General features: G+C 49.4%; 1 protein-coding gene across 1 annotated transcript; it reads left to right on the top strand.

Moving 5' to 3' along the window:
* PRODH2 (proline dehydrogenase 2) lies at positions 1-15,695 on the top strand. Its single transcript, XM_061388058.1, has 10 exons — positions 1-403; positions 482-678; positions 770-908; positions 990-1,076; positions 8,382-8,462; positions 8,548-8,703; positions 8,805-8,971; positions 12,771-12,881; positions 13,524-13,609; positions 15,466-15,695. The coding sequence occupies exons 1-10, from the start codon at positions 230-232 to the stop codon at positions 15,651-15,653; spliced, it is 1,386 nt and encodes a 461-aa protein (XP_061244042.1). The 5' UTR covers positions 1-229; the 3' UTR covers positions 15,654-15,695.
* Positions 15,696-15,709: the final 14 nt, after the last annotated feature.

Genomic DNA, 15,709 nt, shown 5'->3' with positions numbered 1-15,709 from the left:
CATTGAGGTTTTGAGGGGGGCTTTCCTCTCCTGTCCCCATTATTCTGAACTATGTCCCTATAAGTTAATAATTAACTGCCCCTCAAGGAGTCTGTGATCCTAAAGATTTGCCTTTCCCTGGCTACTGTCTGGTTAATCAGTCACTGTCCCTGGCCGGGCAAGGGGCACTGGGTAGACCAGCTGCCTCCAAAGCCCCCTGCTCCAGTGTGGAAGTGGTGAAGGGTTCCTGATGCTTCAGACCTGTCGTGTGCTCCGCTCCCGAGCTGGCCCCTCCCCAGGGAGCTGGCAGCCCCTCAGCTTTGATGGTGGGGCCTTCCACCTCAAGAGCACGGGAGAACTGACCCGAGCTTTGCTGGTGCTACGGCTGTGTGCCTGGCCGCCTCTGGTCACCCATGGCCTGGCGGTGAGCAGCAATCCTGGGGGGACTAGCCTAGGAAGTTCCTGGGGCCTGGTTCTGAGCCCCTGCTCCCTGTCACCCCAGCTCCAAGCCTGGTCTCAGCGACTCCTGGGCTCCCGGCTCTCCGGTGCGCTTCTCCGAGCATCCATCTACGGGCAGTTTGTGGCTGGTGAGACCGCCGAGGAGGTGAGGAGCTGTGTCCTACAGCTCCAGAACCTAGGCCTGCGGCCTCTGCTGGCAGTGCCCACTGAGGAGGAGCCAGACTCGGCTGTCAAGACGGGGTGAGTAGGGGGGCCCGGAACCAGGGAGGCCGGGAGGCTGGTGGGAAGGGGGCTAGTGGGCTCCCAGCCCTGATGCCTGCCGGCTGGGCAGCGAGGCCTGGTATGAAGGGAACCTGAGTGCGATGCTGCGATGCGTGGACCTGTCACGAGGCCTCCTGGAGACCCCTGACCCAACGGGAAATGCCCTGATGCAGCTGAAAATGACGGCGCTGATGAGCACTCGGCTCTGTGTAAGGGGTGGGCCGGGTGGGAGGGGAGGGGCGGCTGCCCACCAGGTCCCCCTCACCGCCCCACCCTCCATCCCATTCCAGAAGCAGCTCACCTCATGGGTCCTAAGGCCAGGGGATTCTTTGGAGCTGAGCCCCAAGAGGCTGGCAGAAGCCATGGACTCTGGACAGGTAAGGACCACAGGTTGGGGGAGAGGAATGGTTGGTGGGGAGTGCAGAGGCAGCAGACACCAGCCAGCGGAATGTTCTAAATATTTAACTATCTCTACTTCCCAGGCTTAGAACTATCAGAATAAATGGGGTTACTGCCCTGGGGCATGGCTGGAGAGTAACTGGAATATGGGTCACCTGGGGATTCTAGGCTAGGGGCCTGGGAGCTGGGAGCTCTAGTAGGATCAATTAAGACAGTAGCTCTTTACCAATAAAAAAGTAACCAATATTTTTTCAATCAACTTAGCTACGCTAGTGTATGCTAACTAGCTAGGAGCTATGATTAGACCAGTGGGGTTTTGGTTCATTCATTTACTCGTTTGTTCTTTCATTTATTCTTTATTTCTGTATCTTATTTCTACCTTCCCCGCCATCAGTAATCACTTCACCTTGTATAATATACATCTCTTTGTTACCATGATGTGGTTTTGACAAATATATGCTATTTGGGGGCATATTTTTCCAACATTTTATTATGAAAATTTTCAAACATACAGAAAAATCAAAAGAATTTTATGGTGAACACCTGCTATTGTTCCTTTAAAATCATATCCATTCCTCTATCCATCCATCCACCCATCTTATTTTCTGATGCATTTCAAAGTAATTTGCAGACATCAGCACGCTTCTCCCCTCAAATGCTTCAGAATGCATATCACCAACTAGAGCTCAGCAGTCATTTCTTTTCAGGTAAAATTTATACACAGTGAGATGCATACATTGTAAATGTACCTTTTGATGAGCTTTGACAAATACGCACTGGAGCTACTATAATCCCTATCAACGTACAGAACATTTCCATCCCTGCAGAAAGTCCCCTTGTGCCCTTCTCCATCAGTCTGGGGTTGGGTATAGTTTTAAACATCTACAAGTAACATTCATCATTATGTTGAAAAAGACTGATTCTGGGAAAGATTGAGAGCAGGAGGAGAAGGAGGCGGCAGAGGATGAGGTGGTTAGACAGCATCACCAACTCAATGAACATGAGTTTGAGGAAACTCCTGGAGACAGTGAAGGACAGAGAAGCCTGGCACACCACAGTCTATGGGGTCATAAAGAGTCAGACACGACTTTGCGACTAAACAACATTATGTTATCTGTTGCATCCTGTTTCTTACGTTTTTCCACTGAGCACTCTGATTTTTAGATCCCTCCAATCATCTCTGTATACATCTAATCCATTGTGTTTTTTTTTAATTACTTGTTTTATTCTTTTTGGCTGTCCTGGGTCTCCATTGCTGCTCTTGGACATTCTCTAGTTGGGGAGAGTACAGGATACTCTAACTGTGGTGCGTGGGATTCCTCACTGTGGTGGCTTCTCTTGGTGCGGAGCATAGGTTCTAGGGTGCCTGGGCTTCAGTAATTGTGGTGCACGGGCTTAGTTGCTCCAAGTCATGTGGAGTCTTTCCAGACCAGGAATCAAACCCACATCCGCTGTATCAGCAGGCGGATTCTTAACTCCTGAACCACAGGGGAAGTCCTAATCCGTTGTTTCTAATTTGGGCTTCTGGCCGCCGGGTTTACCTCTCCTAGGATGGGCACCCAGGTAGCCTCTGAGTCTCCATCACTGCCAAATAATACTACCTGGGACCTGCTGATGTTTATTTTTTAATTTGTAATTTTTTTTTAATGCATCACAGAACACATCGAAGCCGTGCTTAAAGGATCAGCTTTGGAGCGTAACAAGCTTCACCCCTTCATGAGCTTTTCACTCACATGTGGCAATGGTAGTAATGTCTTCCCAGGGCAGTTTTCAGGACGAAAACCCTTGCCAGGCTGGCATCTTCACGATGACAAAGGGGCCCTGCTGCTTCTGTGTCCCTCACTTCCCTTGTCTTCCCCAACACCATCAGACCTGGTGTTCCTCATTTTCCATCGCTCCTGGCTCATCCTCAGTCTTCGTTAAGTTTACTCTGCCTGATACTCAAATATGGAGGTTCCCCAGGGTGAGGCCCAGGCTTGCTCCTCACTCCCCTCGAAAGGGCCTTCTCACCCACCCCTTCAGCCTCAGTTTCCCCGGTTTGCACTAATGATGCCCAACTGTCTCCAGGCCCAGGCTTTCCCCTGACCCTCCCCCTGCACCAAACTTCCCCTTGGGCGTCCCCCAGACTTCTCACACCCACTGGGTCCCACACTGGCCTGTGTCTCCCTAGAGCTGTCCCTTCTTCCTGTCCCCATGTCAGAGCTGCCCTGCCATCCCCACCCCAGATCCCAGCCCCCACCCATCCTTGGTCTTCACAGTCACCAGTTCCCCAGCACGATTTATGACTGTCCTGTTCACGGTCATGTCCCAGGCCCTAGCACCTAGACAGGATGTGAAAAACATGTCAAATGAATGAATAAATAAATGAAGCAGGTGAGTTTGGAACAACGTATTAACGGTGGAGAACTTACCGACCACTCACAACGTGCCGCACACTGTCCTGACGGCTTTACATATATTTGAGGGAAGCATTTCCTCTCTGCCTGTGGGTGGGTGTACATGGTGACGGTTAAGTACTCAGGCTCTGGAGAAGCTGAGGTTTAAGTCCTAGGTCAAGCTGTGTGACTTTAGATGAGTAGATGAGTAACTTCACCTCTCTGTGTCTTGACCTCTGCTTCCCCCCGTAAAACGGGGGTGACAGTAGTCGCCACCTCCGACGGTGGTGAAGGGTAAATGAGGGCCGGGTCGGCCCCCTGTGAGGGTGACGGCTCCACCAGCTGCGCACACCCCAGAACTCCCCCGGACGCTGCCCCACAGCGGGGGACGATTCCCTGACTGGGGAGACGCACTGGGCAGGTAGGTGCCCCTTGCTCCTCCCTCCTGCTGGAGAGAGTCTTCTTCCCCAAGATGCGGTCCATATCCATCCTGTCGGCCATGAGTGTGTGTATGTGTGCTAAGTCACTTCAGTTGTGTCCAACTCTTTGTGACCCTATGGACTGTAGCCCTCCAGGCTCCTCTATGCATGGGATTCTCCAGGCAAGAATATTGGAGTGGGTTGTCATGCCCTCCTCCAGGGGATCTTCCCAACCCGGGGGTTGAACCCATATCTCTTGTATCTCCTGCATTGGCAGGCAGATCCTTTACCACTAGTGCTGCCTGGGAAGGAGTCCTGTTGGCCATAACAGAATTCCACCTGTTCCTCTTTTTTAACTTTCCCATTTCTCTGAACCCAACTGGACTCCCTGAGTCACCAGAAGCTCACATTCATGTGGAATCCCCATAAGAAGACCAAGAACTGTGTGCATTAGCCAGTTATGTCCAACTCTTTGCGACCCCATGGACTGTAGCCCACCAGGCTCCTCTGTCCATGGAATTCTCCAGGCAAGAATTACTGGAGTGGGTTGCCATTCCTTTCTCCAGGGGAATCTTCCCGACCCAGGGACTGAACCCAGGTCTCCAGCACTGCAGGCAGATTCTTTACCGTCTGAGCCACCAGGGAAGATCCCTGTTACAAATGTCTAACAATTCCTTAAATGTCTGTTGAACATGTACTATGTTCCAGGTGTTATGCCAGGGGTGGAGACTGTTGTTCAGTCACTCAGTCATATCTCACTCTTTGCAACCCCATGAACTGCAGCACACCAGGCTTCCCTGTCCTTCACCATCTCCCAGAGCTTGCTCAAACTCATGTCCATTGTGGGGTGGGGATGCTGATCAAGATAAACAAAATACATGTCCTTGAGGCACTTACTTGCAAGAGACAATCATTCAAATCAAAGCCAAAGAGAAAAACAAATATTGTACATTAACGCATATATGTGGAATCTAGAAAAATGGTACAGATGAACCTACTGCAAAGCAGAAATAGAGACAAAGATATACAGAACAAATGTATGGATACCAAAGGCGGGGGGTAGGATGAACTGGGAGATTGGGATTGACATATATCAGTTCAGTTCAGTTGCTCAGTTGTGTCTGACTCTTTGCGACCCCATGGACTGCAGCATGCCAGGCTTCCCTGCCCATCACCAACTCCCAGAGTTTACTCAAACTCATGTCCATAGAGTTGGTGATGCCATCCAATAATCTCATCCTCTGTCATCCCTTTCTCCTCCTGCCTTCAATCTTTCCCAGCATCAGGGTCTTTTCAAATGAGTCAGTTCTTTGTATCAGGTGGCCAAAGTACTGGAGTTTCAGCTTTAGCATCAGTCCTTCCAATGAATATTCAGGACTGATCTCCTTTAGAATGGACTGGTTAGGTCTCCTTGCAGTCCAAGGGACTCTCAAGGGTCTTCAACACCACAGTTCAAAAGCATCAATTCTTCGGCGCTCAGCTTTCTTTATAGTCCAACTCTCATATCCATACATGACCACTGGAAAAACCATAGCTGTGACTAGACGGACCCTTGTTGGCAAAGTAATGTCTCTGCTTTTTAATATGCTATCTAAGTTGGTCATAACATTTCTTCCAAGGAGCAAGTGTCTTTTAATTTCATGGCTGCAGCCACCATCTGCAGTGATTTTGGAGCCCAAGAAAATAAAGTATCTCACTGTTTCCATTGTTTCCCCATCTATTTGCTATGAAGTGGTGGGACTGGATGCCATGATCTTAGTTTTCTGAATGTTGAGTTTTAAGCCAACTTTTTCACTCTCCTCTTTCACTTTCATCAAGAGGCTCTTTAGTTCTTCTTTGCTTTCTGCCATAAGGGTGGTGTTATCTGCATATCTGAGGTTATTGATATTTCTTCTGGCAATCATATACAGTATTATATGTAATGTAGATAACTAACGAGAACCTACTGTATAGCACAGAGAACTCTACTCAATGCTTTATGGTGACTCACATGGGAAAGAAATCCAAAAAAGGACAGTATGTATATGTACGGCTGATTCACTTAGATGTATAGCAGAAATTAACACATCATTGTAAGGCAGCTATGTGTGCTGTGCTGTGCTCAGTCTTGCCTGACTCTTTTGAGACCCCATGGACTGTAACTCACCAGGTTTCTCTGTCCATGAGATTCTCCAGGCAAGAATACTGGAGTGAGTTGCCGCTTCCTCCTCCAGAGGAGCTTCCCAACCCAGGGACTGAACCTGTGTCTCCAAGTCTCTTGCATTGGCAGGTGGATTCTTTACCACTGAGCCATCGAGAAAGCCCCAAAAAGCAACAATAAAAGCCAAAAGAAGTCCAATAAAAAGTTAAGACAAAAACCCAAAGCTGAGTGCAGACTTGCTCGGCTGCCGGTCACGTGGTGGGGAGGGGGCGCAAGTGCACCCAGCCAGGAAATTCGATCTTTTTAAAGGTTTTAAGTTACCCTCTGGGTCTCAGTTTCCTTATTTGTAAATTGGAAATTATGTTTCCTTAATTGTTTTAGGGAATCACAGAAATTAATGCAGATGAAGTACATACATTAGAAATTGGGTTCCGAGAGTCTTCCTGTATTAGTAAACTGCCTTTTCACTTGAGCTCTTCTGAAAGGTTCCTGTTTATTAGAAGTGATCTTGGATTCAGATGTGGAGGCTGGTGCAGAGACAGACACAGAAACACACTTCCCTCTCTTCACTCTATTCATAAGTGTGTGAAAAATGTTTAATTATTAAAAAAAACCTCAAAGCGGATATGTAACAAGTATAAATAAGCATTGTAGAATGAGATGGTTGGATGGCATCACCAACTCAATGGACATGAGTTTGGGCACACTCTGAGAGATAGTGAAGGACAAGTAAGCCTAGTGTGCTGCAGTCCATGGGCTTGCAAAGAGTCAGACATGACAGCGACCGAACAACAAGGACTTCTCTGGTGGTCCAGTGGCTAAGACTCCATGCTCCTAATGCAGGGGGCGCAGATCAGATCCCTGTCAGGAAACTAGATCCCAAATCTCACAGCTAAGTGCTACAACTAAAAGATCCTGCATGCTGCAACTAAGACCCTGCGCAGCCAGATAAATAAATTAATTTTTAAAAAACGAGTATTGTAGGGGAAAATAAGGCTAAGGAAGGGGAAGGGAAAGCCCCAGCTAGGGAGTTGCAAATTCAAACCAGAGAAAATAAAGACCCTGCTGAGAGGTTGGAGTCGGGTGGATGGACATCTAGGGGAACAGTGTTCCAGGTGGAAGGAACAGCCAGAGCAAAGGCTCTGAGGTGGGAAGGTACCTGGCACGTTCCAAGAGTAGCCAGGAGGCCAGCGAAGCCGGAGAGCAGTGAGCGAGGCGAAGGGTGGGAGGAGGTAGAATAAACGGGTCAGACCAGGGGAGCCTTGTGAGTTGCAGTGAGACATCCTGAGAAACTAATGCAAAGTAACACTCACGGCTCTTATTAGGAGCTGGTTACTGTTCCTAGATGCTAACTCCAAGTCACTTCACTTTCCCAGCTTTGGTTTTCTCACTGGAAAACGGAGCTTGGAATAATATCTGCCTACTAGGATCATTGTGAAGATTATAAGACGGCATTTGAAGTCACCTATTATTATAACAATAACAACATATATTGAGTGCTTAGGGCTTCCTAGGTGGCACACTGGTAAAGAATCTGCCTGCCAAAGCAGGAGTTGCAAGAGACGTGGGTTTGATCCCTGGATCAGGAAGATCCCCTGGAGTAGGAAATGGCAACCCACCCCAGTATTCTTGCCTGGGAAATCCCATGGACAGAGGAGCCTGGCGGGCTATGGTCCATGGGGTCTCAAACAGTCAGACACGACTGGGCACACACAAAACAACAAAAACACTGAGTGCTTATCATATGTTGGCCCTGTCCTGTCCTGTTTATGGCCAGGCCATTTTTATCCACACAGCAACTGAATGAGGTAGATCCTATAATCATCCCCGTTTTACAGAGAACATTGAGGCCCAGAGAGGTTACATTTGTTCAAGTCCACACAGTGAATGGTGGAGCCAAAACTCAAACTCAAACTCAAATTCTGGGCTCTCAACCCATGTGTGTGTGTGTGTGTGTGAGTGTGCGTGCTAAGTCTCTTCAGTCATGTCCGACTCTGTGTGACCCCACGGGACTGTAACTGGCCAGGCTCCTCTGTCCATGGGATTTCCCAGGCAAGAATACTGCAGTGGGTTGCCGTCCCCTCCTCCAGGGGATCTTCCCGACCCAGGGATAGAACTGGCGTCTCTTTACCTGCATTGGCAGGCAAGTTCTTTACCACTAGCACCACTTGGGAAGCCCGTCCATCCATGTATTATACCTCAATAAATAGTATCTATATGATACAGCTGCTTTCCAGATTTCTAGTAATTTCTAAACTTTTTTCCCTGCCTGCTGGTGGGGGAGAGGAGGCTTGGGCTCTGGAAGGATCCAGAAGGCCTGAGCCGCCTTGCCTCCCCGCTGCCCCCCAGGACCTCCAGGTCTCCTGCTTCAACACCGAGCAAACACGACACCTCCAGGCCTCCCTGAGTCGTTTGCACCGGGTGGTACAGGTAACAGCTTCGGCCGAGGCCTGCCTCCACCACGCCTGCTTGCTGGTCACCCCTGGGGCCCGACCGCAGTCCCTCTCACCCTCAGCACGCCCGGGCCCAGCGCGTGAGGCTCCTGGTGGATGCCGAGTACACCTCTCTGAACCCGGCACTCTCTCTGCTGGTGGCTGCCCTGGCCACGCGCTGGAACAGCTCTGGGGAAGGCGGGCCCTGGGTGTGGAACACTTACCAGGCCTATCTGAAGGTGTGTAGTGCACTCCGGGGATAGGGGGTGTGGTTGGGGACAAGGGGCTGCAGGCCGGGGTCCCAGCGCCTTGATCTGAAGCCGCCCATGTGCTCCACCAGGACACCTATGAGCGGCTGAGGTGGGACGCTGAGGCCGCAGACAGGGCTGGCCTGGCCTTTGGGGTGAAGTTGGTACGAGGGGCGTATCTGGACAAGGAGAGAGAGACGGCCCGGCTCCAGGGAACCGAAGATCCCACTCAGCCTGACTATGAGGCTACCAGTCAGAGGTGGGACAGGGGCAGGCCGGCCTCTGAGATGAATAATTGTTGCTGTGGTTGTTCAGTAGCTAAGTCGTGTCTGACTCTGTGACCCCATGGCTTGGCAGCACGCCAGACTTCCCTGTCCTTCACTATCTCCTGGAGTTTGCTCAAATTCACATCCATTGAGTCAGTGATGCTATCTAGCCATCTCATCCTCTGCCGGCCTCGAGAGGAAGAGCATTAGCATCTAACCTTCCATTAGAGCTCATTCCCCACAGTGTCCAGCAACCTATGTGCGTCTACAGGTCACTCTCTCTCCCCGACCAGGAGACTGTCGCTTCCCACCTGAACAGCAGCCTGCTCCCTTCTCTGTCACCCCTCTCCAACCTGTCGCCAGTGGGGAGCCTGTTAATACCTGTGTCAAATATCCCTCCTCAGTTCAAATCCTCCCATAGCTCCCAGCACACCCTCGATAAACCCCAGATCCTTGCAGTGGCCTGCAGTGTTGTCCCCTCACTCACTTCACTCCAGCCACACTGGCCTCCTTGATGACCCCAGGGACTTTGCACTTCTTGTTCCCACTGCCCAGAACCTTCTCCCTCCAGATGGCCGTGTGGCAGGGCTCAGTCACTCACCTTCCTAGGTCTTTACTTTTTGGGACCTTCTCAGGGGACCTTCTTGCCCTCCCTACCAAAAACTGACACAGACCACACCCTCTCTTCTTGGATTGATTTTTCTCCCAGCACTTACTGGCAGCAGAGCTTTGGCATTCAGTTGCTCATTGTCTTTCTCTCCCATGAGAGCGTGGGCCCAGGAGGGCAGGGTTTTCTAACTTGTTCACTGCTGAGTCCTCAGTGCTTAACACTGCTGCTCCATGGGAGGTGCTCGGTACAGGTCTGGTGAATGAAGGAGTAAACGACCCCAAGCAGTAGATACTATTGCTCTCTCTCTATTTCACAGAGGATGAAACAGGCTCAGAGACGTGACATCTCTTACCGAAGGTTGCAAAGCTAGTGAGTGGCAGTGCCAAGATTTGAGCCTTGGCAGCCTGGGTTCCCTGGTGGAAGTAGCAGTAAAGAACCCTCCTCCCAATGCAAGAGATGCAGGTTCGATCCCTGGGTCATGAAGATCCCCTGGAGGAGGGCATGGCAACCCACTCCTTTGTTCTTGTCTGGAGAATCCCACGGACAAAGAAGCCTGGCGGGCTGCAGTCCTTCGGGTCACAGAGTTGGACATGACTGAAGTGACTTAGCACATGCAGACTGACTCTAGAACCCTGATTCTGATACACCTCAAATCACAGGCAAGACATGGCTGAGCTCCTGGGGCCACTATCTCATGGCCCTGAGAAGAAAAGATTTGTTCTTTCAATACACACTTGCTGATCACTTGTTTCAGATCAGTGTTGGATTCTGGTTGCGGTAGCAATCCAGCTGGACCCCAGGCTCTGTTCTCATGGAGTTTTCAAAGCCTGATTCCATTTCCCAGCAGACAAGGAGGGGTCTGTAGAGCCACAGGGACTTACCAAGCTCCCACAGAAAGTGGCCAAGCCATGAAGGCTAAGCTTGCATCCAAAGCCCATGAAGCCTCCTAGGCACATTTGTATCCTATGGGCTTAATCATTTGGAATCATTTTTTTTTACTGAGATATAATTCACATACCATACAATTCGCTATTTTAAACTACAATTCAGTGGCTTTTAGTATATTCATTAAATTTTGCAGCCATCATCACCAATTCCAGAACATTTTCATCATCTCAAAAAGAAACTCCAGGACTTCCCGAGTGGTCCAGTGGTTAAGACTCTGAGGATCCACTGCAGGGGAAATGGGCTTGATCCCTGGTCTGGGAACTAAAGTCCCACTCCCTTAAGCAAAACAAACAAACAAACAGACAGACAGACAGACAGACAAGGCACAGCCAAAAACAAACCATATCCATCAGCTGTTTTTGTACAGCAGCCGAGTTGTGTCCGACTCTTCAAGACACCATGGACTTCAGCACGCCAGGCTTCCCTGTCCCTCACTATCTCCAAGAGTTTGCCCAAGTTCATGACCAGTGAACTTGGGCAAATCAGTGATGCCATCCAACCATCTCATCCTCTGTCACCCTCTTCTCCTTCTGCCTTCAATCTTTCCCAGCATCAGGGTCTTTTCCAGTGAGTCAGCTGTTTGCAAAGTACTGGAGTTTCAGCTTCAGCATCAGTCCTTCCAAAGAGTATTCAGGGTTGATTTCCTTTAGGATTGACTGGTTGGATCTCTTTGCTTTCCAAGGGACTCTCAAGAGTCATCTGTAGCACCGCAGTTTGAAAGCATCATTTCTTTGGCACTCAGCCTTCTTTATAGTCCAGCTCTCACATCTGTACACGACTACTGGAAAGACCATATCCTTGACTACATAGACCTTTGTCAGCAAAGTGATGTCTTTGCTTTTTTAAACACTGTCTAGGGCTGTCATAGCTTTCCTGCCAAGAAGCAACCATCTTCTAATTTCATGGCTGCAATCATCACGCAGTGATTTTGGAGCCCAAGAAGAGAAAATCTGTCACTGCTTCCACCTTTCCCCTTTCTATTTGCTAATTTGCTAATGCAAATATCCATTAGCAGTCACTCATAATTCCCATCCCCTTAGGCCCTGGAAGCCACTAATCTAGTTTTTGTCACTATGGATTTGTCTATTCTGGACATCTCATGTTAGTGGAGTCGCATAATACACGACCTTCCGTACCTGGCTTCTTTCACTCAGCATAATGTATTTAAGGTTCAACCATGCTGTAGTGTGTGTCAGTGCTTCATTCCTTGTTACGGTTGAATAATATTCCATTGTATGGAGAGGCCGCATTTGATTTATCCATTCATCAATTGATGGATATTTGCATTGTTTACACTTTTTGTCAATTGTGGATAGTGCTGCTATGAACATTCATGTACATATTTTTTGGTAAATGCACATTTTAAATTCTCTTAAAAGTCCAACTCTCTAGGACTGGAATTGCTGGGTCCTATGGTCACTCCATGTTTAACTTTTTGAGGAAGTGCCAGATGGTTTCCCAAAGTGGCTGCAGCCTTTTAGACTCACACTAGCACGGTGGGAGAATTCCAATTTCTCCACATCTTCTCCAGCATAGTACCATTAATGTTTTAATAGAGATTTTAAATAAATAATACATTCCCATGATTCAAAAATCAAAATGGGGACTTACCTGATGGTCCAGAGGTTAGGACTCCATGCTTCCACTTTGAGGGGCCTGGGTTTGATCTCTGGTTGAAGAACTAAGATCCCACCTGCCACTCTCTGCACAGCCAAAAAAAAAAAAAAAATCAAAATGACACAAAAATAAACAGGCTGACACAGCTCACTTCCACCCACATCCCCATCCAATCATGGGGGGGCAGTTCCTGCCCCTACAGGGGCCCTCCACTATCCTCTGGGTGTTCATTTAGCCAGTCTCCCACTTACAGACATTTGGGGTGTTGCTAACCCTGCTCTGCAGACGTTGCTGAAGTGAATGTCAGTGGGTAAATGTCATCTCCTGTGACATGGCCCTTTGCTGTGAGACTGCCATTGTGCCAAAGACTTTAGGTCTACCCTCATCTCACTCCATCCCCACAACAATGCTAACAGATGAACGTGTGTTGTTAAAGGGAAAAAAAAGGCTCCGAAAGAAGATGTCCCTCACAGCTGAGGCAGGTGGGATGTAGGTACTTCCTGACTTCAGGGTCCTTGCCCTTAGGCACCCTACCCCTCGGTGATATAAATCCCCGGTCTCTGGGGCCTGACCCTAACTCACCAGGTGCCATAAGCTGATCCTTCATCTCCCTTCAGTTACAGCCGCTGTCTGGAGCTGATGCTGACCCAGGTGTCCCATCGTGGCCCCATGTGCCACCTCATGGTGGCTTCCCACAATGAGGACTCTGTCCGCCAGGCGACCAAGCGGTATGAAGTAGGGGAATGGAAATAAGCGCCCAAAGGGTGGTTGACAAGGGGAGGGACTGTGGGGGCCAGTAGGTTCAAAGAGGGTCTGGGGAGAATATTCAAAATATTTAACTCCTGCTACACCTGTAGGCTCCCGCTGAACAAGGAACTGCCCCTTATTTGCTGGGGAATAGGGAAGTCCAACGGAGAAGGCAATGGCAACCCACTCCAGTACTCTTGCCTGGAAAATCCCATGGACGGAGGAGCCTGGAAGGCTGCAGTCCATGGGGTCGCTGAGGGTCGGACACGACTGAGCGACATCACTTTCACTTTTCACTTTCATGCACTGGAGAAGGAAATGGCAACCCACTCCAGTGTTCTTGCCTGGAGAATCCCAGGGATGGGGGAGCCTGGTGGGCTGCCGTCTATGGGGTCGAACAGAATCAGACATGACTGAAGTGACTTGGCAGCAGCAGCAGGGAAGTCCAAATATTTCAGGAAAGGAGCTGAGACTTACCGGCGAGCTTTCAGAGGTCCCAGAGCCATGGTTATTTATCAGTGAGTTTGGAAATACTTCAATATTCGAATAACTAGAAGAGCCATATGAGTGTGTCATGGGGGATCCAGCCACTGTCTGGATTGATGATGTGACCTTTTCTGTAGCATGTGGGAGCTGGGCATTCCTCCAGATGGGCCTGTCTGCTTTGGACAACTTCTGGGGATGTGTGACCATGTCTCCTTGGCACTGGGTATGTGAGTGATCTGTCCCTCCCAGCCCCTACTCCCACCTCCCACCTAACCTGCCCCAGCCTCATTCCCTCCCAAACAGATCCCTTCTCCCATTCCCAGATGATGCCTGGCCAGGCTCCCATCAACAGCCTGCAGCCAGCCCAGTGGCAGGCCCTCAGAGAGGTCTGTCCCATATCTGAAGGCCTCGCGGGCCTATGTCTCTGCGTCTGTGCGCTGTTGTTTTTGTCTTGATCTTGGTATCTTGGTTTTTGATCTTGGTATCTTGTTTCCTGTCTGCTTTGTTATCTTTACTGTGTTGTTCCCCAGGGCCTGAGACCAGAAGATTTATGTTTTCTTCTGCCAGGCACTGAGGGGTACAAAATCACTGTACCCTAAATTCACAGCTTGAGGTTTCTTGAGATATCTCAAGGATCCACACTGGGGCTGCAAATATTTTAGGAGACTAACCTACAGTAACGGGCTTCCAGAATGGCTCAGTAGTAAAGACTCTGCCTGCAATGCAGGAGATGCAGGTTCAATCCCTGGGTCAGGAAGATCCCCTGGAGGAGGGCATGGCAACTCACTCCAGTATTCTTGCCTGAAGAATCTCATGAACAGAGGAGCCTTGTGGGCTAACAGTCCATAGCCTTGTGGGCAAAGTCTGACAACGACTGAAGTGACTGAGCACACACGCATGCAACCCATGGCCACAACTTCTCAGAGATGGACTTCTGTTTCCTTCCTTGCTCTGTTTATGGTCAAGGCCAACCTTCCTTATGGGAGAGTTGACTTCTTGTTAACTCTTACTTTGAGGGTCTAGATTTTGGGGTTCACACTTAATCTGGGGAAACTCTCTTTTATAACTCTTAATCCTGGTCAGGTTTTAGGCCTCCATTTCTGTACCCCCTTAACTTTGAAGTCATTAGACAGAAACTCAGTTTTGCCCTCAGGAAAGAAACGCTTCTCGGGTAATCCTTCTGCTCTGGGTTCTCTCTCTTTTTTAAGAAAAAAATTTTTTTAATTTATTTTTGGCCGTGCTAAGTCTTCATTGCTGCGTGGTCTCTTCTCTAGCTGTGGTGAGCAGAGGGTTACTTTCTAGTTGCAGTGCACGGGCTTCTCATTGCAGTTTCTCTTGTTGCAGAGCACGGGCTCTAGGCATGGGGGCTTCAGTAGTCACAGCATGTGGGGTCAGTACTTGTGGCACGTGGGCTTAGCTGTCCAGTGGCATGTGGGATCTTCCCGGATCAGGGATTGAACCCGTCTCTCCTGCATTGGCAGGCAGATTCTCTACCACTGAGCCACAAGAGAAGCCCCTCATTTTCTCTTAATTCTTGAATTAGTAAATTCCTTATTCTCTTTGCTTCCCTAATAGCTCAGTTGGTAAAGAATTCGTCTGTAGTGCAGGAGACCGCGGTTCGATTCCTGGGTCAGGAAGACTTCCCTGGAGAAGGGGTATGCTACCCACTCCAGTATTCTTGGGCTTCCCTAGTGACTCAGCTGGTAGAGAATCCACCTGCAATCAGGAAACCTGGGTTCGATCACTGGGTTGGGAAGATCCCCTGGAGAAGGGAAGGGCTACCTACTCCAGTATTCTGGCCTGGAGAATTCCATGGACTGTATAGTCCATGGGGTTGCAAAGAGCTGGACACGACTGAGTGACTTTCACTTTCACTTTATTCTCTTTGCAGCATTTTTATAACTTTGAGAATTTTTTATTTTAATGTTTACTCCAGGAGTTTTAGTTTTTCAGCGGGAGATTTTGTCCAACTCACCTAATCTGTCATGCTCTCAGAAATGGAAGTCTCTGTTCTAGATGGAGCCTATGGGAGCCTCTTGCCAAACTTGAGCCCACATGCTGCCAATACTCTCCCTCCAGGGCAGGCTGGCTATGCTGTGTACAAGTCCATCCCCTATGGCTCCCTGGAGGAGGTGATCCCTTACCTGATCCGGAGGGCCCAGGAGAACCGAAGTGTACTACGGGGTGCCCGCAGGGAACAGGAGCTGCTCAGCCAAGAACTTCGACGGAGGCTGCTGGGGCGGAGCCTGAGGGTATCCCCCCATTAGCACCCCCAGGAGTCATGTGGTCAATAAAGTTCTTGAGCTGTTGCCCAGGCAGCTGC

The sequence above is a fragment of the Bos javanicus genome, chromosome 18 (assembly GCF_032452875.1).
Source record: "Bos javanicus breed banteng chromosome 18, ARS-OSU_banteng_1.0, whole genome shotgun sequence".
In the NCBI taxonomy this organism is placed as follows: domain Eukaryota; kingdom Metazoa; phylum Chordata; class Mammalia; order Artiodactyla; family Bovidae; genus Bos; species Bos javanicus.
Note: the sequence above shows the minus strand (reverse complement) of the source record. Positions and strands in the feature narration are given on the sequence as shown.

What these genes read in the sequence shown, in the direction of transcription:
- PRODH2 (XM_061388058.1), top strand. Translation starts at nt 230, where the DNA reads ATGCTTCAGACCTGTCGTGTGCTCCGCTCCCGAGCTGGCCCCTCCCCA. An exon ending in TGGTCACCCATGGCCTGGCG is followed by an intron (nt 404 to 481) that starts GTGAGCAGCAAT and finishes CTGTCACCCCAG; the next exon opens with CTCCAAGCCTGGTCTCAGCG. An exon ending in AAGCCATGGACTCTGGACAG is followed by an intron (nt 1,077 to 8,381) that starts GTAAGGACCACA and finishes GCTGCCCCCCAG; the next exon opens with GACCTCCAGGTCTCCTGCTT.